The 18,218-nt window shown below is 32.7% G+C and overlaps 1 protein-coding gene across 2 annotated transcripts; it reads right to left on the reverse strand.

The window, feature by feature from the left end:
* Positions 1-1,996: 1,996 nt before the first annotated feature.
* LOC124364498 (elongation factor Ts, mitochondrial) lies at positions 1,997-17,347 on the reverse strand. Of its 2 annotated transcripts, none has more exons than XM_046820035.1 (5): positions 17,222-17,347; positions 12,083-12,248; positions 11,741-11,992; positions 6,930-7,224; positions 1,997-2,389 (listed from the first exon to the last, which is right to left on the reverse strand). In XM_046820035.1, the coding sequence occupies exons 2-5, from the start codon at positions 12,239-12,241 to the stop codon at positions 2,076-2,078; spliced, it is 1,020 nt and encodes a 339-aa protein (XP_046675991.1). In that variant the 5' UTR covers positions 12,242-12,248; positions 17,222-17,347; the 3' UTR covers positions 1,997-2,075. The 2 variants fall into 2 exon arrangements, with proteins under 2 accessions (XP_046675991.1, XP_046675990.1); XM_046820034.1 differs by having other exon boundaries at positions 17,208-17,322.
* Positions 17,348-18,218: the final 871 nt, after the last annotated feature.

The following is an 18,218-nucleotide window of genomic DNA, read 5'->3' on the forward strand; positions in this document are numbered from 1 at the left end:
AACTATTTTTATGCAGAAGAACCAAAATTATCTAGTAAATAATGAGCCTGGACCTCTACAAAATTCACCGTTACTGCCTTTAATCTAGTTAAATATAAATTTTTACATATACAGTAGACATACTTCCTGGCCTTTAAAATCTGATCTCTTTGTATTTTTCAAGACATATGTTTTTATTTAAGTCTAAATTGTTTGTATTATTACTTTACTTTTATTTCAGTTATGTGGGTCTGACGATGTGTTCTTTGAGCACGAAAGGCCTCACAAAATAAAAACTTTTTCATTTTATTGGAGTGTTTGATCATATATTAAGCATTTAGAATTTCCAATAAGAAGACGCTGGTAAAATGTATCATCAGTATGTTATTAGGTTCAGCACAAATATATTAGAAGGATACATCTTTTGGGATAGTTGGTATAGCATAAGTGAAAGTTTTATGTTTTACAATGAAAAAAATTAAATTGTTAACCCTAGGTATGTACAATGTTAAATGTTTACAATAGTCTCCCCATTTTCAGCACTCTGCAAGCTTATAATTTTTAATCACCACATGTACAAAATTTGCTTTAATTGTACAGTGTTGCACATTGCTTTTTTCAGGAAATGTAGATTAGATTTATGTTAAATAAAATAATAAATACGAACTTTAATAATTTTTTTTATTTAAGAAATAGATATATTTATGTACAACTACACAATATAAAAAATTAGAGATTTTCTGTTCGTTTACTGCCAAGCAGCTGATGTCCACACATAAATGCAGCAGGTATAAGGCATGAAAATAGTCACAAAATTACAAACCTCAAGTAAAATATTATTTACAAAACCAAAGATGGCAGTATGAAGACAAGTAATCACTGGATGGCTAATGACAATATTCCAAGTCAGGAGAATTCTCCAATCAACTGACATCATGGATGCAGATATCAAGAGGATAACCAGTTTCAAGACACCAGAACAGAAATCATATTGATCGTAGCCTATATGGGTCTAGTAAATTCTGACTATATGTCGCTTCGCTGAGGTCACATGCAAAACTTCAAGTCTATAGCTTATTACATTTTCGAGATGTGCTGCCGACAGATAAACAGGCAGACATCAAACAGAAACAAAATTTTACATATACCCTGTAGACAAAAGGGAAATTGTATCAGCCTACTGAGTGATAAATTTCAAAGACGCTCAGCTTAATCCATAATTGCACATACACCATCATGAATGTATTATTGTATATGTAGAAATTAACACGTTCACGACGATAGCTTTTTTCCTGACTTTTTTATTTGCTGTCAAAATTTTCATTAATAATAGAGACAAACTGTCATTGTTTATGTTACATTAAACGTCTACATATAACAAAAAGAGTATGTAAGCTTCACAATTTTGTACAACAAAATTTATTTTAATGTGTTTTTTCAATTTTTCTCTGTGTACCCAAAAGGGGTCACATTAAGCAATAGTGCACCTGAAGGGAAAAAACGATAGTCTGAGGTATTTATTTAAGTGTGGGATCAAATTTAACAAACCACTAAGAGATGCAAACAAAAATTGCAATAAGGAATTACATAGCAATGTGTGTCCAATCGGGCACACAATGCGCTTTACAAAAGCCCGGTTGTGTACCCGACCGAGTACACAATGGCAGTTGTGAAAGATCGTGTGTACCTGATGATGTAAACGGTGTCGTGAACGTGTTAAGTTCCATATAAAATTCAACAGATGAAATCTATAATACAAGTTACATTCACATTTCTGTTCATTGAGTTAGATTTTGTTGCACTGTTTAAATAATAAAAGTTCTGGTGGGAGAAGGAGGTTATTACAACGCAAGAGTGCGCTGAAATCAAATGTCACAGACATTTAAAACTGATTTTCCAATCTATTACTGTTATATTTTTTACTTACTGTTTGAATATGTCACATTTTAAAATCTATATGGTGTTGTAGACCAAACATTTTTATGGAGTTTTGTAAGTAAAAAGGATATAAAGACTGTTCACTATTTTGTAACATTGTATATTTAATGAACAAAACAATGATCCTGTTTACTTAAGGCTATATGTTATCTCCTAATCTATCCTCCAGCTTGGGCCACTTTGGCAGCAACCTCTTCAGACTCAGGGTTGAGACCTTCTCCGCATTCAAACCTCACAAAATCTTCAACCTTGATGTTGCCCTCAGCAACTACGTCTGCCACAGTCCGGTCTGCATCCAGCAGGAATGTCTGCCGCATCATGACTGTCTCCTCCTCTCCACCACCCGGCTCCACTGTTTCTCCTTCTTCCTCTTCTCCATCTCCAGTCCCCACTGCTCTCTCCCTCTCCACTGGCTTCACTGGGGCTGGAGCCGGATCATCGGGCGATGGTTCTATCTTGGTTGGGTTCATACCTGTTTACAGAAACGAATTATTACTGAAATTTACAGTGATTGATTTTAAATAACCAACAAATTAACTAAACTGGAATTTCAATAAAAGAGGTATGTGGATTAGTGAAAATGAAACAGGACATAAAAATCACAGGAGCAAGATTTGTACAGCTAGTTAGATGCATAGGTGCTCAATTTTCTTGTATGAAATTCTACTTTTTAGACCTCTGGGAAATCATATTAGTTTCAATCCTATGTTTTTGTCGTGTTTACAAAAACAATGGTAACTGTGTTATTTATGAAACTTTTTGTGTCTTTTATTATATAATTTGTTTAAATAGTTTCACTGGTTACTAAATTAAAAAATCATTTGTTACATCAAACAACAAGTTTTTAAAACATTTTATAAAAATTGTCCACAAATGAAATTGACGTTGTTATTTTTATAGGACTGACTATAGAGGGACCATGTGAATAAACAGGTGATGGTTGAAAGGGACCAGTTTGGGGATGTATGTTATACAACTCAGTTCCTAACTATATATGTCCTGATTTAAACTTGCTAATCAGTAGCAAAACATGAACATGCATTGTATGGAGCAAGACAATTCCATGGCATTCTCTATCTCTGTTTTCAAGCACTCAAACGCCTTGTCTGGTTATACAGCAATTATCCTACAGTAACCAAGTCGAGCAACAATTAGAATAGCTGCTCTAAACGGGTTACAGCTGAAGGATCAAGCAGCCTACTTCTCACGTCATCTGTGGTGATTCGGATGTTACCTTAAGAAGAACTGTACCTACAAAACAAAAATGCATACAACTCTGAGGTGAGAAGAACTGTTCCTTTATTAAGGAATTCCACCATTAGTATCTTGATAATGTTGGGGTGAGAACAAGTTAACCCTTTCCGAGCCAATGACGTTACTAGACGTCATGCCTAAACTAGCGCTAAAAGCCAACGACGTCCACTGACGCAAAATCAATTTTTTTTATATATATTATTTAAAAGCATTTCTGGGTTACAAAATTAGTAAAAACTGTTAAACAAGGTTTATTTAAACAAGGGACAACCGTTTGTGTCTATTTTTAAGGTCACGGCTCTTGTGCGAGCGACAAAATGGCGGGCGGCCGGATGATCATAATCTCCCGCAGAGCCAACGACGTCTACTTAAGCGCGCTCAGTCTGCCTGTAGCCTTCCGTGAGGTAGATGTTTATTCGCCCTTCCATATTCGATCCACGTATTTATCTTTTCAATTTTGATGTTAATCAATATTTTTACTCAATGTACAGTGTAGTTTATGTATTATTATCGTGATGTAGGGCTTTATTGTGCGCAAGATGTGCGCATCGAAGCCTGCCTTGCATTCTGACGTGTATTTTGAGCTGTACCACACACAACAAACCTACACCTAAGGATCACATATATGTAGCTCATTTTCAATAAGTATCATTTTTAAGTTTTCACATGTTATAATATTGTAAAATGTAGTGTGTTCTTTATTTTATACTTGGAAAATTGAAATTTTTTGTAGTTTTATTGCTTTTATTTAATTTGTATATACATACATTTTTACTATATTCTTTATATTTTCTCTAAATAAAAATTACTATATGCTTGGTTTTTGTATAATATTACAATAATTGTGTTCAACTATTGTTAATATTATATATGAACACATAGAATGTAAAAATTAAATTTTTTCAGTGAAATTATGATTTTACCATTTTTTTGCTGTAAATTAACAATAAAGAGTGAAAAAAAATATTTTGATGTATTTCTTACCTCCTATGTTATAAGAATTATAAAAAAAATTGGTTTTGATATGTGGGAATTTTTTTATTTTTAAGGTGTATGGCTCTTAGGAGTAGTTTTGGTTATTTATTTGTGGCGCGCTAAGGGTTAAGTGATTCAAATGAACAGCGAGGAAGGAAATAAATATTTATTACTGCAACCAAAGTTAATTTTGGAAGATCAGCAGCATCTCTTATTTCCCCATGACTCCATAAGGTGCAAGTGAAAAAGATGTGTTAGATTGGTAAGTGGAGACAGAAGTGATTAATATTCGTACAGTCCATTTACAAACTGTTGAAGCTCAAATTTTTCTTTTAATTCAAGAAAGTTTTAACTAAAATTGTGTTTTATAGTAAATGAAAATTTGTTTAAGAACAACGTTTACATTTATTACTGCGCTATTGGATTCATAAATTTAAATTACTTAATCAGATAACTTACATACATATTATAAGTTCCTATGTAGCAGGTGCTACAGAAAAAAAAAAAAAACAACAAAGCCAAGTATCCATTATGGACCAATTTAAGTTGCTCTGGTGGGAGGCTACTGAAGTGCCACTGGCCTTGTCATTTATAAAATAGAGGGTTAAAACGCGAATTACAGCAAATGAGGCATCACTAACTATTGTAAAATTAAGGTCTTGAAGAAAAATGGATACCTTTGTGTGCTGGGCAGATGGAGTGACAATCGAGAGAGCATAGTGTTCAGTTCTAGGATATGTGCACCCAATTTGTTTAAACAACGGAAAAGGGGGTAACTCTAATTAGTGTACTGGATAAAAACGTAGGAGTAAGCCTCACCATGTGTCGCGTAACAGGCTTCACTGGGGTTGTTTACAAAATTTCAAATTTATAGCTCATTTCATTCTCGAGATGTCCCACAGGACATCTCCACAGAGAGATAGACTGACAGACAATCATACAGAAAAATTTTAACATCCCACCAGTAGAAAAAATTGAAATTATTACTGAATGATTATCTTTGATTGACTTCAATGACACTCAACCAAATTCCATGGATGGACATTCACCATCATAGAGCTCATTATTGTCTATGTTTAAATAAAGATTCATGAACAATTTAAAGTCTACAGATGAAATGTTTCTTGCGACGTGATACATTCACATTTTTTGTTCATTAACCCTTTCCGGGCCAGGCGGCAATATATTGCCGCCATAGATCGGGTCTGAAAAGTGCCAGGAGGCAAAATATTGCTGTCGGTGACATATGCAAAAAGCGCCGGGCGGCAATATATAGTCTCCTTGATAATTGTAGTTTTCTTAAATAAATACGACGTCAAATGATTAAAGTTTTTTGTTTTTTTATTCCCTGGTATATTTATAGACAATTAATATGAATATCATTTTTATTTTGGAGGTCTATGAATTTTTATTTCGTAATTGTCACGTGATATTATCAGCTGACTCGATCTTTTATTGTTAATTCTTTATGCTTTAGTGTAATAGTATTATTGCATGCTGGATTCTTCTTCATTATTTTATTTTGTGGTTCTAAATATTAGTAGTGTTAGTTGTTACGTGCTTAGCTATTGTGTGTAGTAGTTACAATGACTGACAATTTGCGATCTCACGGGAGTGAAATTGTAAATAGCACATTTGCAAATAGAAAAAGTGTAAATAAATTTCAAATAAAATTGTGTAAATATTTCTTGGTAAATAGTGTTTTTTAACTGTATTAAAACTGTTTATGGATCCTACAATCATCTGTTTACTGGTACATCCACAATGTGAATATTTATTTTAAGTTTCTTGCAATGTAAGAGTCAGTTGCTTTAACACTTATAAAATGTTGCGAAGTACAATTATGCGTATTTATACAAAATGTGTCATAAAAAATTTATTTATGAGAGACATAACACAAAATTTTGTATCGTTGTTCCTTCCTAAATGTACAATATAATAAAATAGCTTACCACGGTAAAATTATTTTTCCTTTTTTAGTTATTTGCAAAAAAATAAATAAATAAAAAATGTTTATGTAATCTATTAAAACGTTATTTTTTTAATTTTAAATTACTTAAAACTACATCTATATAGTTTTTGTTGATAGTATATATCTATACGAGTAAATTGGTGCAACTTTTAGGTCATTCTCTAATTTTTATGAAAAATTATAAATTTTAATCTAAGAGACTGCAAAATCGTCAATTTTAGCCTGGCATTTTTGACTAGTCACAAGGGGATTTGAGATGTGAAAAAATTTTTGCAACATCTCATATTTGATTCTGGCCCTGAAAAGGGTTAAGTGAACTCATTTCATTGCAATCTGTTTGTTAGAAATTTATTTATTCTGCTATTTTATTATTGTCACCATGGTTACCCATTACATCAATGTAAAAATATTCACTAATGCTCAGCTGCCTTGGAGTGACATGTACCATCATTTCACTCAGTGTTGCTTATAAAGAAATGATGCTTCATGCAAATGTTCAAGTCTACAGGTCAATTTCTTTTTGAGATATTGTGCAACAAAAAAAAAACAGAAATAGGATTTGTCTAGGCAGTAGAGTGACAGGGTTAGCTAATGCACGCCTGGCCAAGAGTGACTGTGCCAGGGAGTGTCTGAGCATGGAGAAGACGGAACCTACTTGGCTCTTTATGGATACACGTTCACATTTGATCTATCACAAAAGAAGCATAGAGACTTAAAAAATTCAAGGGTATAAAACTGAAGGTCTAATTCTCATGCATTTAACTCATTGAACAATTATGAATCTTACAATAGAGTAATGGGTTTAACTTACCAATAACGTGCTGGCACAGCTGTTTGGCCAATGAAGCTGTCCTATCGTCACGACTCGCCGAAGAGTAGATAAGTACTGCACCGTACTTGCCCAGGAAACTGGTGTTATTTGCGCTGGCACCAGTGACCGGATGTGTGAGCGCAGACAGTTGTAGTGATGGCTGGGCACTGACCAACGCCGCCCGCCGTAACACAAGCCGCTCCCCCACCATAGCGATGTTCTTCACCACGTGATCAGACAGACTCTGCTGATCAGCAGCTAAAAGCTTTCCCATCTCCTCACCCTCCAACATCACCTGTTACAAAAACAGGAATCCCCATTCAACGTAAGAACACATGAATGAATTAAAAGAATCACATCTGTGTTGGCTGTAAACATATGTTGTACAAAACGAGCCAGAGTTGAACTAATTGTTACTCATTGTACCAATCAATTATCTTGTCCTTTTAATAGCTTTAAAATTAGAGGTCATATAATCTGTTGATTACTGCCTCAAATAAAACAGGAATAAAAATTATATTTTAAACGTAAAAAATGTCGTAGTTTCGAACAGTTTGAAACATAAAATAAGAAACAAAGCCTAAAAGTTGATCATTCTAAAATAACTAAATAATGAAACACAATATATTAAAATAATCTTTAACAATACAATTTTATGCACGGAAAAAAGACATGTTGTTCAAATTAAGTTTTCTTTCCATTAAAATTAAAATTGATATGATCTTCAAAGTAAGGAATCACATGTAATTTAAGAATTCACAGGTATTTAAGAATTTAGGGATCTGGTCTGTGGATTTCTAACAAAAGTCTGCTTTGAAATGCTTAGGCACACAAACATGGGGTTAAAACAATACTTTGTATACAGTACAAACTTCAATTTTATGTTTATAACTATGTTTCAATTATAACTTTTTATGTTAATTGTGGATTTTCTTGTATTAGTAAATAAATAACTTAATCATCCACATTTAAGGTAGTGTTATGTAATTTTGAATTGACAATTAATACACCCTCATACACATTAAGAAAAAGAGACTACACGCTTGTACAATTTAAAAAAAAAATGTACAACATCAAGTTACTATAAATGTATAGTGGTATAATTATGATTTGGTTTTGAGAGAGGGGGCTTAATCTGATCGTAACACAATGGGAGGTATTGAATAAACCAAAATTTAAATAAATTAGAAGGGCTTAATTCTGAGTAAAATATTTTACTGAGTATTTCAAAGAAATTGGATTGCTTTCATATGTATATTTATATTTTTTTGAGCTTTTGAAGAACAGTTCTCTCTCCTTAATCCCCTCTTTGGAAAATTTAGTGTTTATCATTTAAAAAATAAAAAAAAATATTTAGCTCTTTACCCATTTTCAAAAAAAAAAAACTTAAGGAATTCCTTGTAAAATATAATACATAACATACATAAAAAGTGTAAAAGATAAGAACATTTATTCTTTAACCTTTTAAGTATGGACCATAACAACTATATTTTTTTACAAAACATGTTTAATACATTTTAAACTACCTTCTTGATCAGTGCAAAATTGCCTGTCTTTTCCAAATATTCCAGGTTGATAGATAACCTGTGAAACTCTGAAGCTTAATTAAATTACATTAACTTCAAAGTAGCATGTGAGTATTTGATATGTGAGTAGCTGATTTCAATGAACGATTTTCTATACTTCAAACTACAATTTAGGTGCATAAGGGTCTAGTGATGTGCACCCAGTAAATATGGGAAGGTAGATGTAAATTGCATATTTACGCAATGTCATTCAAATACCAAAAGTAACAGTGGTTTAAGTTTTTGAGTTTTATGCGACATTCTTTATTTTGAGCAAACAAGGGTTAAAACAAAATCATGTGATGCCTTAAATTGAAATTAGCTACAATATTTATTCTTCAAAATAAAAAAAGTAAAACTTGGTATTTTTGGGTATTTATTATTTTTTGTCTTCCTTCTTGTTTTTTTCAAAATACTTATTTATTATTTTATCTTAAATTAAGATGTGTTCAAAAAAACATGTTATTGTTTTAATATGTGTATTGTATAGGGGGTACCTGCACATAGCAAAATACCATTAAACTAGAACTTAGTTTCATGCAAGGTACGCCAATTAATAGATCAATTTCTTCATGCATTATCAAGTGGAAAACAGACACACCCCAGGACTGTTAACAAAAGCTAACCAAAATAAGCCTATACAACATTTTATACAAAAGTGTATAGCTCAATTAGTTTTTAAGATATTACCCTGAGTTATAGGCTTTCCTGATGCTCAAACAAACATATTGAACTCTTGTTAAATACGAAAAAACACCATTTCAATTTTGGTCTAGTAAAACTTATTATTTATACATTTTCTGACAGCTTGTGTTAATTAAAGCCTCCAATGTCTTAGGATATGACATATTTTATTCTATACCTTGTGTTTATAGTTTTATACAAATTGATGTAAGCCAAATTTGATGAGATGTCAATTTTGATGAGGACCCCTCATTGCTGCGCCTATTGATGTAGGTCAAATTTGATGCGAGTGTAAATTTGATGAGAGTCGCAGGTTATAACGCCAATTTGCTATGTGTCACTCCCACGTTGGTTACGATAATTTGCTGAAAGTCAGTTCTTTAGAATTATTCACTCACCATGTAGTTGTACGCGCCTTGTCACCAGTGGCACGTTGTTATACCATGTTGTTCATCATAGTATCGGTCGCCATCTTGCCCAATGCTAGCTGTATTTCCTCGTATTACTCAAAAATTATTAGATTTGAATGTCTCTGGTGTTATCACCAGAGACAAGTCTGTGTGTATGTCAGGGTTCCAAAATATATTAAGTAATAATTACAAAATTTAACATCACTCCACACTTTTTGTAAAAGGGATATTTAAAGAAAGTCAAAGCAAGTGACCACGAGATTAGTTTATTAAATGTCACACTCTCAACAATATTATAAACTCACTCACCTTGCAGTGCTTTGATAATTTTAAAAGTCTAAACAATATCCCATCCTTGATTAAATTTCAATATACTATACAACAGATCATTACTTTCCCAGGAGAACTAACACAACCTCCTTGCTTCGAGTCTGATGGTAGAAGAACGAATCTCCGTATAATACGACGGATACTGATTCAAAACAACACTCATCACTTCTCTCGTTCAAATCAGCGTCTTCACGAATTAAATTTAATTTAATTCTTTCTTATAATTGTCGAAATTTATCACGTTTACTATAATTAATCAATTTAAGTATTTCTATTTTCTTTTTATTAATTTTTCAAAGCTTTTTATTTAAATTTTTAGCAACATGTGCTTTATGACGTCATAAATTTACAAGTCATTCATACCACAATTGGCTCTTCTGCGTAATTCTATTTAATGTTTTTGTAAAACACGAATTTTGGTTATGTTTACTTCATTTTAATTAATCCAATCTTTTCCCGTATAAAGTTCAATAAATGTCTTCGTTATTAAATAAATCTCAATTCCGACAACATGTGATTCACTGATGTCACAGTCTGCCGATTCATTGACGTCACAGTCTGCCAATTCCCCGTGAATATTCAAATGTCGTAATTTGACCTGTTACACAAATGTTAGTCTTGTCATTATTGTAGGTGTACTAAAACATATTGTATGACATAAAGACAAAATAACTTTTAACATGAAATAATAACAAATAAACCAACACAACTGAGAACCAAAGGACACAAAATCTAACGAAAATCTTCCCGATCAATCCAACAAAATAACCTCATTAAATGTTTTACTATGTCACATGTTATAATAAATGACTGTACTCAGTTTGTTTACAAATTGATATATTCTACAATTTTCTTGTTGCCTTCACAGTTATGCCTAAGACCAATGTAAACATGTTTGCTTTATGCTTAGTCAAATCCCTTGAAGTGGCATGCACTGTCATTGAACTCAATGTTGCATTTATAGAAATAAAATTTCATGCCCAATTTTAAGTCTGTAAGTCAATTTGTACTTACAATATCATGGGAACAGACAGATAGAAATTATGTTCTTCAAATCTCCGAGTGATAGATTTGCTCAGCCAACTAGGTTACTAAGTTGGCTGTTTTTTATAATAAAAAACACTTAAAATACTTTAACAAACTCATAAGTTTTATTACTGCAATTAAGATGTTGGAGGAAAGGGTGCTTCCTACTTTCAAAGTTAGAATAGAAAGATTTTCCAGTTTTTTTTTTAGTTACAAAGTATATGAAATGTATGAATTTTCCTATAAATAATCTAAATGCATCATTTATTACTCAAGCATTGGTCCTGAATTTTTAGATTGAGCGATTAGACTTATTTAATTCTAATCTTAAGCTTTTAACCTAAGTTCCAACTCTAATTTCGGTTAATTCTAATGACTTTCTTGTGTTGCGAAAAATTTCTGAAAAATTAGTTTCCATACATTTCCCAAGATTCAACTTTTTCTGAGACAAGATTTTAGTTTAAATTCAAAATAATAGGGTATTTATCAACATTTGTTAATTACATTGAGTGGTAAATATGTAGGTATTTTAAATAACCTACAAATGGGTCTGGAAACAGGTAAACCTTTCTTTACAGTATGTAAGCCAATAATACAAGCAACTGTTTACATTACATAACCAATCGGAAGACATGTGGCCACTAACTGTCAATTGTAATGCTGAAGGAACCAATCCTTATCGTACTTTTGACACCTAGAGGCCTAGGTCCTACACCTATTGTCAAAGTTATGAACATTGTTTAACTGAAAATTGGCCACAAAGAAACCCTTACATATTTTATTAGTTTAACTCTACCTTAGAAATGGATTTAGGTGATGGATTGTCCGTTTTGGAATGGTGCAGACAAGTTCTGGCAACGATGTCGACAAGTTTTTGGAACCTATCATTCTTACTGACGAAATCTGTCTCACAGTTGACTTCTACCATTGCGGCGTACTGCTTGTCCCACGCAATGCCCACAAGGCCCTGCGGTGTGTTGCGACTCTCCATTTTCATGGCCTTGGACCAACCGAGAGCCTTTGCTTGATCCTCCAGCCATTTCTCTGCCTGTAGCATAGGAAGATCAAAGACTATCAGTATCATTCCATTGTTCAATGTTTTGTAATATAGCACTTGTACAAAATATCAAAATCTTACCTTTTCTAAATCATTGTTATTGACTTCCAATGCTTTTTTGCAATTTCCAAAGGGGTACCCTGTTTTCTTTCGTAATTTGGCCAGGTTGGACTTACTTGCCCCCATCATAACCCTGGTTGTAGTCAAGTGGATAAACCGAGAAAACTGTGTAGTCATCATTTTGGGCCTAAAACAAACAAATAAATTGTGAGAACATTGTCTGATCTAAGATAGTACCTAAATAAAATATTTTTTTCATTAAACCTGTGATTGTGTCTCTTTTCTAAATTTTGGGGCCATTAAGATGTTACAAAAATAGAGATGCCTGGACCTTCATCATTTAACTAAAAGCTTTCCACCAAGATATCGCCGCTCCTAAGATAGCACTGGTTTTCACTTTGGTTGGAATGTCATCGATCTAGCAACATTATAAATGGTCAGCTATTCGTTATCGATACGGATTTGTTATAGCATGCAGTTTTTACTCCAACTTGCCAATCTAGTTATCAAGATTTGACAACAATTTTTTAACCTTGATATATGAAAAAAGGTAAAGAATATATTTTTAGGGCTGTGAAGTTACATTGTTTCACTACATTTTTGTACGGGTCAATCCATAAAGTGATCAAATCCCAATTACCTCACCATTTTAAATGGTTATTATTACATTAGCTACATCTATGCAAGAGAAACTTTAATATGAACAAACATTTTTATTGTCTTTTTATAGGACACATGTAAGGAAGTTAAATACACTAGCTTTGTAATTATATTTGCATGCTTAATTCATGACTCAGTAGCACTCTATTTATCTTTTCTGAAAAATTATGTTCTATCCAGTTTGAAAAAAATTTAGCCTTTTATTAGCCTCAGACGGTTACGAAGCACCACAGTATAAGAATTGAAAAAAACTTTATCAACATTTGTAATTGAAACAGAGTGGCATTATTTTGAAAATGCTGATGGCAAGGACTTGTGATGACCTCACAGGGACCGTCAAATGGCCTGCAGCAAAAGCAAGCTTGCAAAGACCATATGATGGAGAGATAATGACCCCTTTATAACGGTTTCATTGGAGTGAAGAAAACATACTGAAAATTAAATTTAAATATTTGAAAAAAAAACGGATTATTTAAAAGAAAAATCACTTTTTAAATATCGTCTGTAAGAAAAAGGTTTAACCCATTAAAGGTTTTATACTTCAATTCCTCACAATTTGATTGAATCCAAGTGTAACATGTTTTCCTCGTGTGATGACTCTTGCATGCAAGAAATTGTGGAAGGAGGTAAAACATTGGCAATGAAAAAAAATTCATGTAATGTTACATGTAAATATGATCGGTGCTGTTGGCTGACAAGTATCCTATCAAAAAAACAAAGTGAAGATATATTTCTACGTCCTTCTGGCCTTTCTCTCTCGTTTGTTTTCCCACGCAAACCTGATGTCAAAAGTGGACATAAAACACATATTAACTACAGTAGAACCCCTCATATCCGGCCACCACGGGACCGAGCCCCTGGCCGGATAACGATTCGGCCGGATAAACCAACCTACAGTACACAACACTTGACGAAACAAAACAATTGTACTGTACTAACCGCACTGGAAATAATCAATGAACTGTTTACAGGTTAAACCTACTAGCTCAACTGAGGACAACACAGGAAAATGTAAACAAATAGATACACCAAAATAACGCACGAGTCGTGGGAGACTAGTGCGTGCAACTGCGCATCCGCAAGCCGTGGTAAATAAATTTCGATATTGGCTTCCGGGAAGTGGCCGGATAAACCGAGGTACGGTAAAACCGAGGCCGGATATGAGGGGTTCTACTGTAAAGTGAATCCTAACACAACTACAGGAAGAACATGCATAAGTTCCTAAAAGAAAACCATTGTAATAACGAAAAACTTAACCAAGATTTCGATTCACCTAATCATCAGTTAAGAAATACATAATCATCAGTCTTGTGTAGGTAGGCCTAATATTGTACATATATAAACTTTACATTATTCTATATATGAAAAATGTCTGATTTACAAACTGTTAGCTTTTTATTAATCATTACAAAATTTAAACTTTTTTATCGTTATACATTTTTTTTTTTTTGTATTCTTAAATAAAGTTGTACTTTTTGTTCTTATTGAAAATGTTTACTATAAAATATTTAGTTTTATTATTATTTAAAAATAAAAATATTTTGTTCTAGTTTGTATATGAGGTTAAATGTAAGAAAGGGCCATGAGGCCCTAATTTCACCTCAAATAAAGAAATATTTCATTTCATTTCATATTTCATTACATAATTTAAACACTTTTTGACTAAATTAATTTATGTGTTATAGCAGTGCTTCCCAAAGCATGCGCCGCAGCGCCATGGAGCACCTCGTAACCCTGTCAGTGGCGCAGAAGTTGAGCAACAGTGTTTAAGAAAATATCATTTTGTGTAAAAAAATTCAAAATAGACATTTATTATCGTCTTTATATTTGACTAGAATTATAATGTCATATGGATTTATTTACTTATCATTAATATACCTACAGCTCCACAAATTACTTAAAATTATTTTTATATTACAATTAAGTGTAAACAAAAGAGCTTCTTGTCATCACATGAATAGCGTTATGGTAAGAGAATCGAAGGCACTATTTCTTGGAACGTGTTGAACACATCACTCCTCCTAGATAAGCCAATAAGCATGACATTGACTCTCCAAAATGTGTTGTAACTCGTAGACTACTGATAGTGGAAGTTCAATGGTGGGTCGTAAAGGGGGCTTCAAGGTCTGTTTCAGCAAAAGCAACCATTGCGATTTTGGACCCATTACATGATCCATAGAGAAGCATTAGCCGCCGAACATCTCCTTAAGGAACTGCATAATATTCTTAAAATTGTTATTGGTGCAATCAACTTTATTAACTGAGATCTGACAGCTCATGTTTTATTCTACAGTATTCTTGTTGGTTGTCTCTTGGTAACCCCCTTTCTAGAGTGTTTGAGCTGAGACATGAAATATGCGCTTACCAGAAGGATAAAAAAAATTTTGAGGTTGACACGAAAAGATGCAAATTCTTTGTCAATTTCCACCAGATAATTGTTTAATATAGGATACTGCTAGAGCTCCAGGTTTCAAAATATAGCTTCTTTGTTGCAGTTGGGTTTGTACACTGCAGCATTCCTTGATTCACTGAAACTAGAGCATAACATTTCTATATCCATTTAAGCATGACGGTGGGACTTGTTGGATCCAAAGACCGCTTAACAGATCATTTATAGAAGAGATAACAAGATCCAATAACATTCCAAGATCGCTGTTTAATCCATTCAATTGTGAAAGTTGAAAGAGGTTGGAAGATTTAGGCTATAACAGAGTGAAAATAAGTGTCCTGATTTGTATTCAAAGAGTGCACTCAATCTCTGGTTAGCAAGTTAAAGTCTCCAAGTATTATAACAGATCCAGTGTGGTTAGCGGTCTCTTCAAAAACAAAGTTGAATTCAGTATATACTGTCTTATGGGTTTGTCAGGTGGAAAATAAACTGCACTGAGAAATAGGGAACAAGTATGAACTTTAATTAGTGTAAACACACATTCAATAACACGACAGTCTGTAATAATCTTTTGACAGTTCAGACTATGAATAACAGCCACAATAATGCCTATTCTGCTCAGTTAGTCAGATGATTCTTCAGTGAGGTAGCAATGAAATTACTAAAGCCAAGTTCAGCATCGTGTATATCAGGTATTAAATAGGATTCAATCTGGACAATTATATTAGTCACTAGCAAAGATGGAGAGTTTAAGTTTATTCAGTTAAGGCTACTTCAAAGAGTATTGACATTTAGAATATGAATATGTAATTTAGACTAGCCTTTGAAACTTAATCATCTTTTGCCTGGGTTTTAACATTTGTAGGAGATTTGTTAGTATACAAATGATAGTCAGAGAAATCTCTTTTCTTTCAGTTCTCCAATTCATTTCTGAGTTCATTCAAATATTGACATTCTCGAGGTGTTCGAATCCTACTTATCTGTAATTCTGGACACACTATCTGCTGACACCAAATCTTGCAGACTACAAATGATAAAGGCTAACATATAAAAATATGTCCATGAAAACATAGTATCGTTTTATTTTAATCCCATAATATTAGGTTCAAACATTCCTTTGAACTATAAAAACATTGATTAATTTTTTAATTCAAAAGTATGAAGTTTTTTTTTAATTGCTGCTTATTTTGTGGATAAAGAAAGGGGTAGGGTACGATAAGCGGACCTGGTTTTTTTTATTTCGAAGAATGTAATCATCGATACGTAATATTCGCATCTCAAATCCTAGACTATCAATCAATATAAAAGTAGGTATCTATAGTTCTCAGTAACAATCATATGTTTTAAATTTAAATATGAAATTAATATTTACAGTGATCAAACAAATTATTATAACAAAAATTATGAAAACTGAAGACGGCCATATTTGCTCCTCTCACAGTTACAGTTGTTTCTTTCCCACAAATTTCACATAATGGGTTTCTCAGTAGTCCAAAATGTTGAAGCCACTAAAACATGTCTTATCATCTTTCAAAGCAATGTTGTGTAGTTTTCTAAAATTGACTGCCATTTTTAATAATAAATGTTACTTATATGTAAAATTGAAATATTATCTTACGTGTATTATTTGAAAGTGTTTACAGCTGTTGATATAGGTTTTTTAAGTTAATTGTTCAAAATAATTAATCAGTATCGATTGATTATATTGATGGTTGTGATTAAGTAATATTGTTTGCCAATTTCGATATAAAATACAGGGGGCCGCTTATCCTACCCTACGCACAGAAAGGCTTGTATACCTACTTTTATTTTAATACCCCTTCAAAAAGACTTATTATTACTGTTACAAATTTGTATTAACCTTAATCAGTTTCATTATAAAAATAAGTAATTTGAATGTAGTCACAGCGTATCAGTGTAATTATAAGATTAATAGCACTGAAAAATTAACAATAACTGATGTAATAGAATTAACAAGTTTAGAACGCATAGGGCTTAGTCTGTCACAAAATGAACATTATTTCTATTATACTTGTTTTCTTTTCATACAATAAATTTTATAATTAAATGATATATTACTAATTATACATTAATTACATCAATTAAGCGACCTGAGAAGTTACTTCAATCACTTCACTGCCCACTATAACATAACCTAACCTCTACTTCACTGTTATCACTACTTTTTAGGAGTGAGGAACCGAACCTGAAAAAAACGACCCGAAGCTTTTTTTATAATTTGCCAAATATTCAGCGTATAAATTATCTACAAAACCTTAATAAACTATTTATTGGAACTTTGTTGTCAATTTATTAGAAGCTGTTACAACAATACATCTATAATGTCCGACCTTTTCTGGAACAAATCTATTGTTTTTAATCCTTGAAAACGTTTTATTATAGAAACTCTTATGATGCAATAAACTTAAAAGTATTTTTTATTTTAGTTTTAAGTTCATTTTTCAGATTTATTTTTCGTCCACAAGCGTGCCACTGCGCAAATGTGGATCTTAGTGCATGGTCAGTAAGGCCGCGTTTACACTGGAAACAAAACATGTTTATAAACAGTGTTTCGGAACAATGTTCCTCAAATCGAAGAATAACTACTTGGAACAATGTTTATAAACAATGTTTCGGAACAGAAATTCGGCGTTTCTCCACATGTTTCTTGTTTCCCGTAGAAAGCGGTAAGATCAAAGGGTGTTTATAAACATTGTGGAATGTTTCGGAAACACAAGACGTTTAGATATAGGAACATTGTTGAGAAACACAAATCATCATGTCTGCCAAAAATGTTTTATGCGTTTCGTTGGTAGAACAAGTTGTCAGTATGTTTTTTTTTCGATGGAATGAAAACAATGGTTTCATACAAAGTCAAGAATTCCAAAAATGTGTTGCTTCTATCGACTTGTCATGAAAAGCCATCAATTGATAAGGACTCAAAAAAACCTCTAATCATTGAGACATACAACCCAAAGGTGCAGTTGATACTTTGGATCAAATGTGCCATGAAATGACGAGGCGCAAGACGCAGCCGAAAGACGAGGCGGTGGCCATCATGTGTATTTTTTTAGCATGATAAATATCATGCTAGTAAATTCCTATGTT

The sequence above is a fragment of the Homalodisca vitripennis genome, chromosome 6, assembly GCF_021130785.1.
Source record: "Homalodisca vitripennis isolate AUS2020 chromosome 6, UT_GWSS_2.1, whole genome shotgun sequence".
NCBI lineage: Eukaryota > Metazoa > Arthropoda > Insecta > Hemiptera > Cicadellidae > Homalodisca > Homalodisca vitripennis.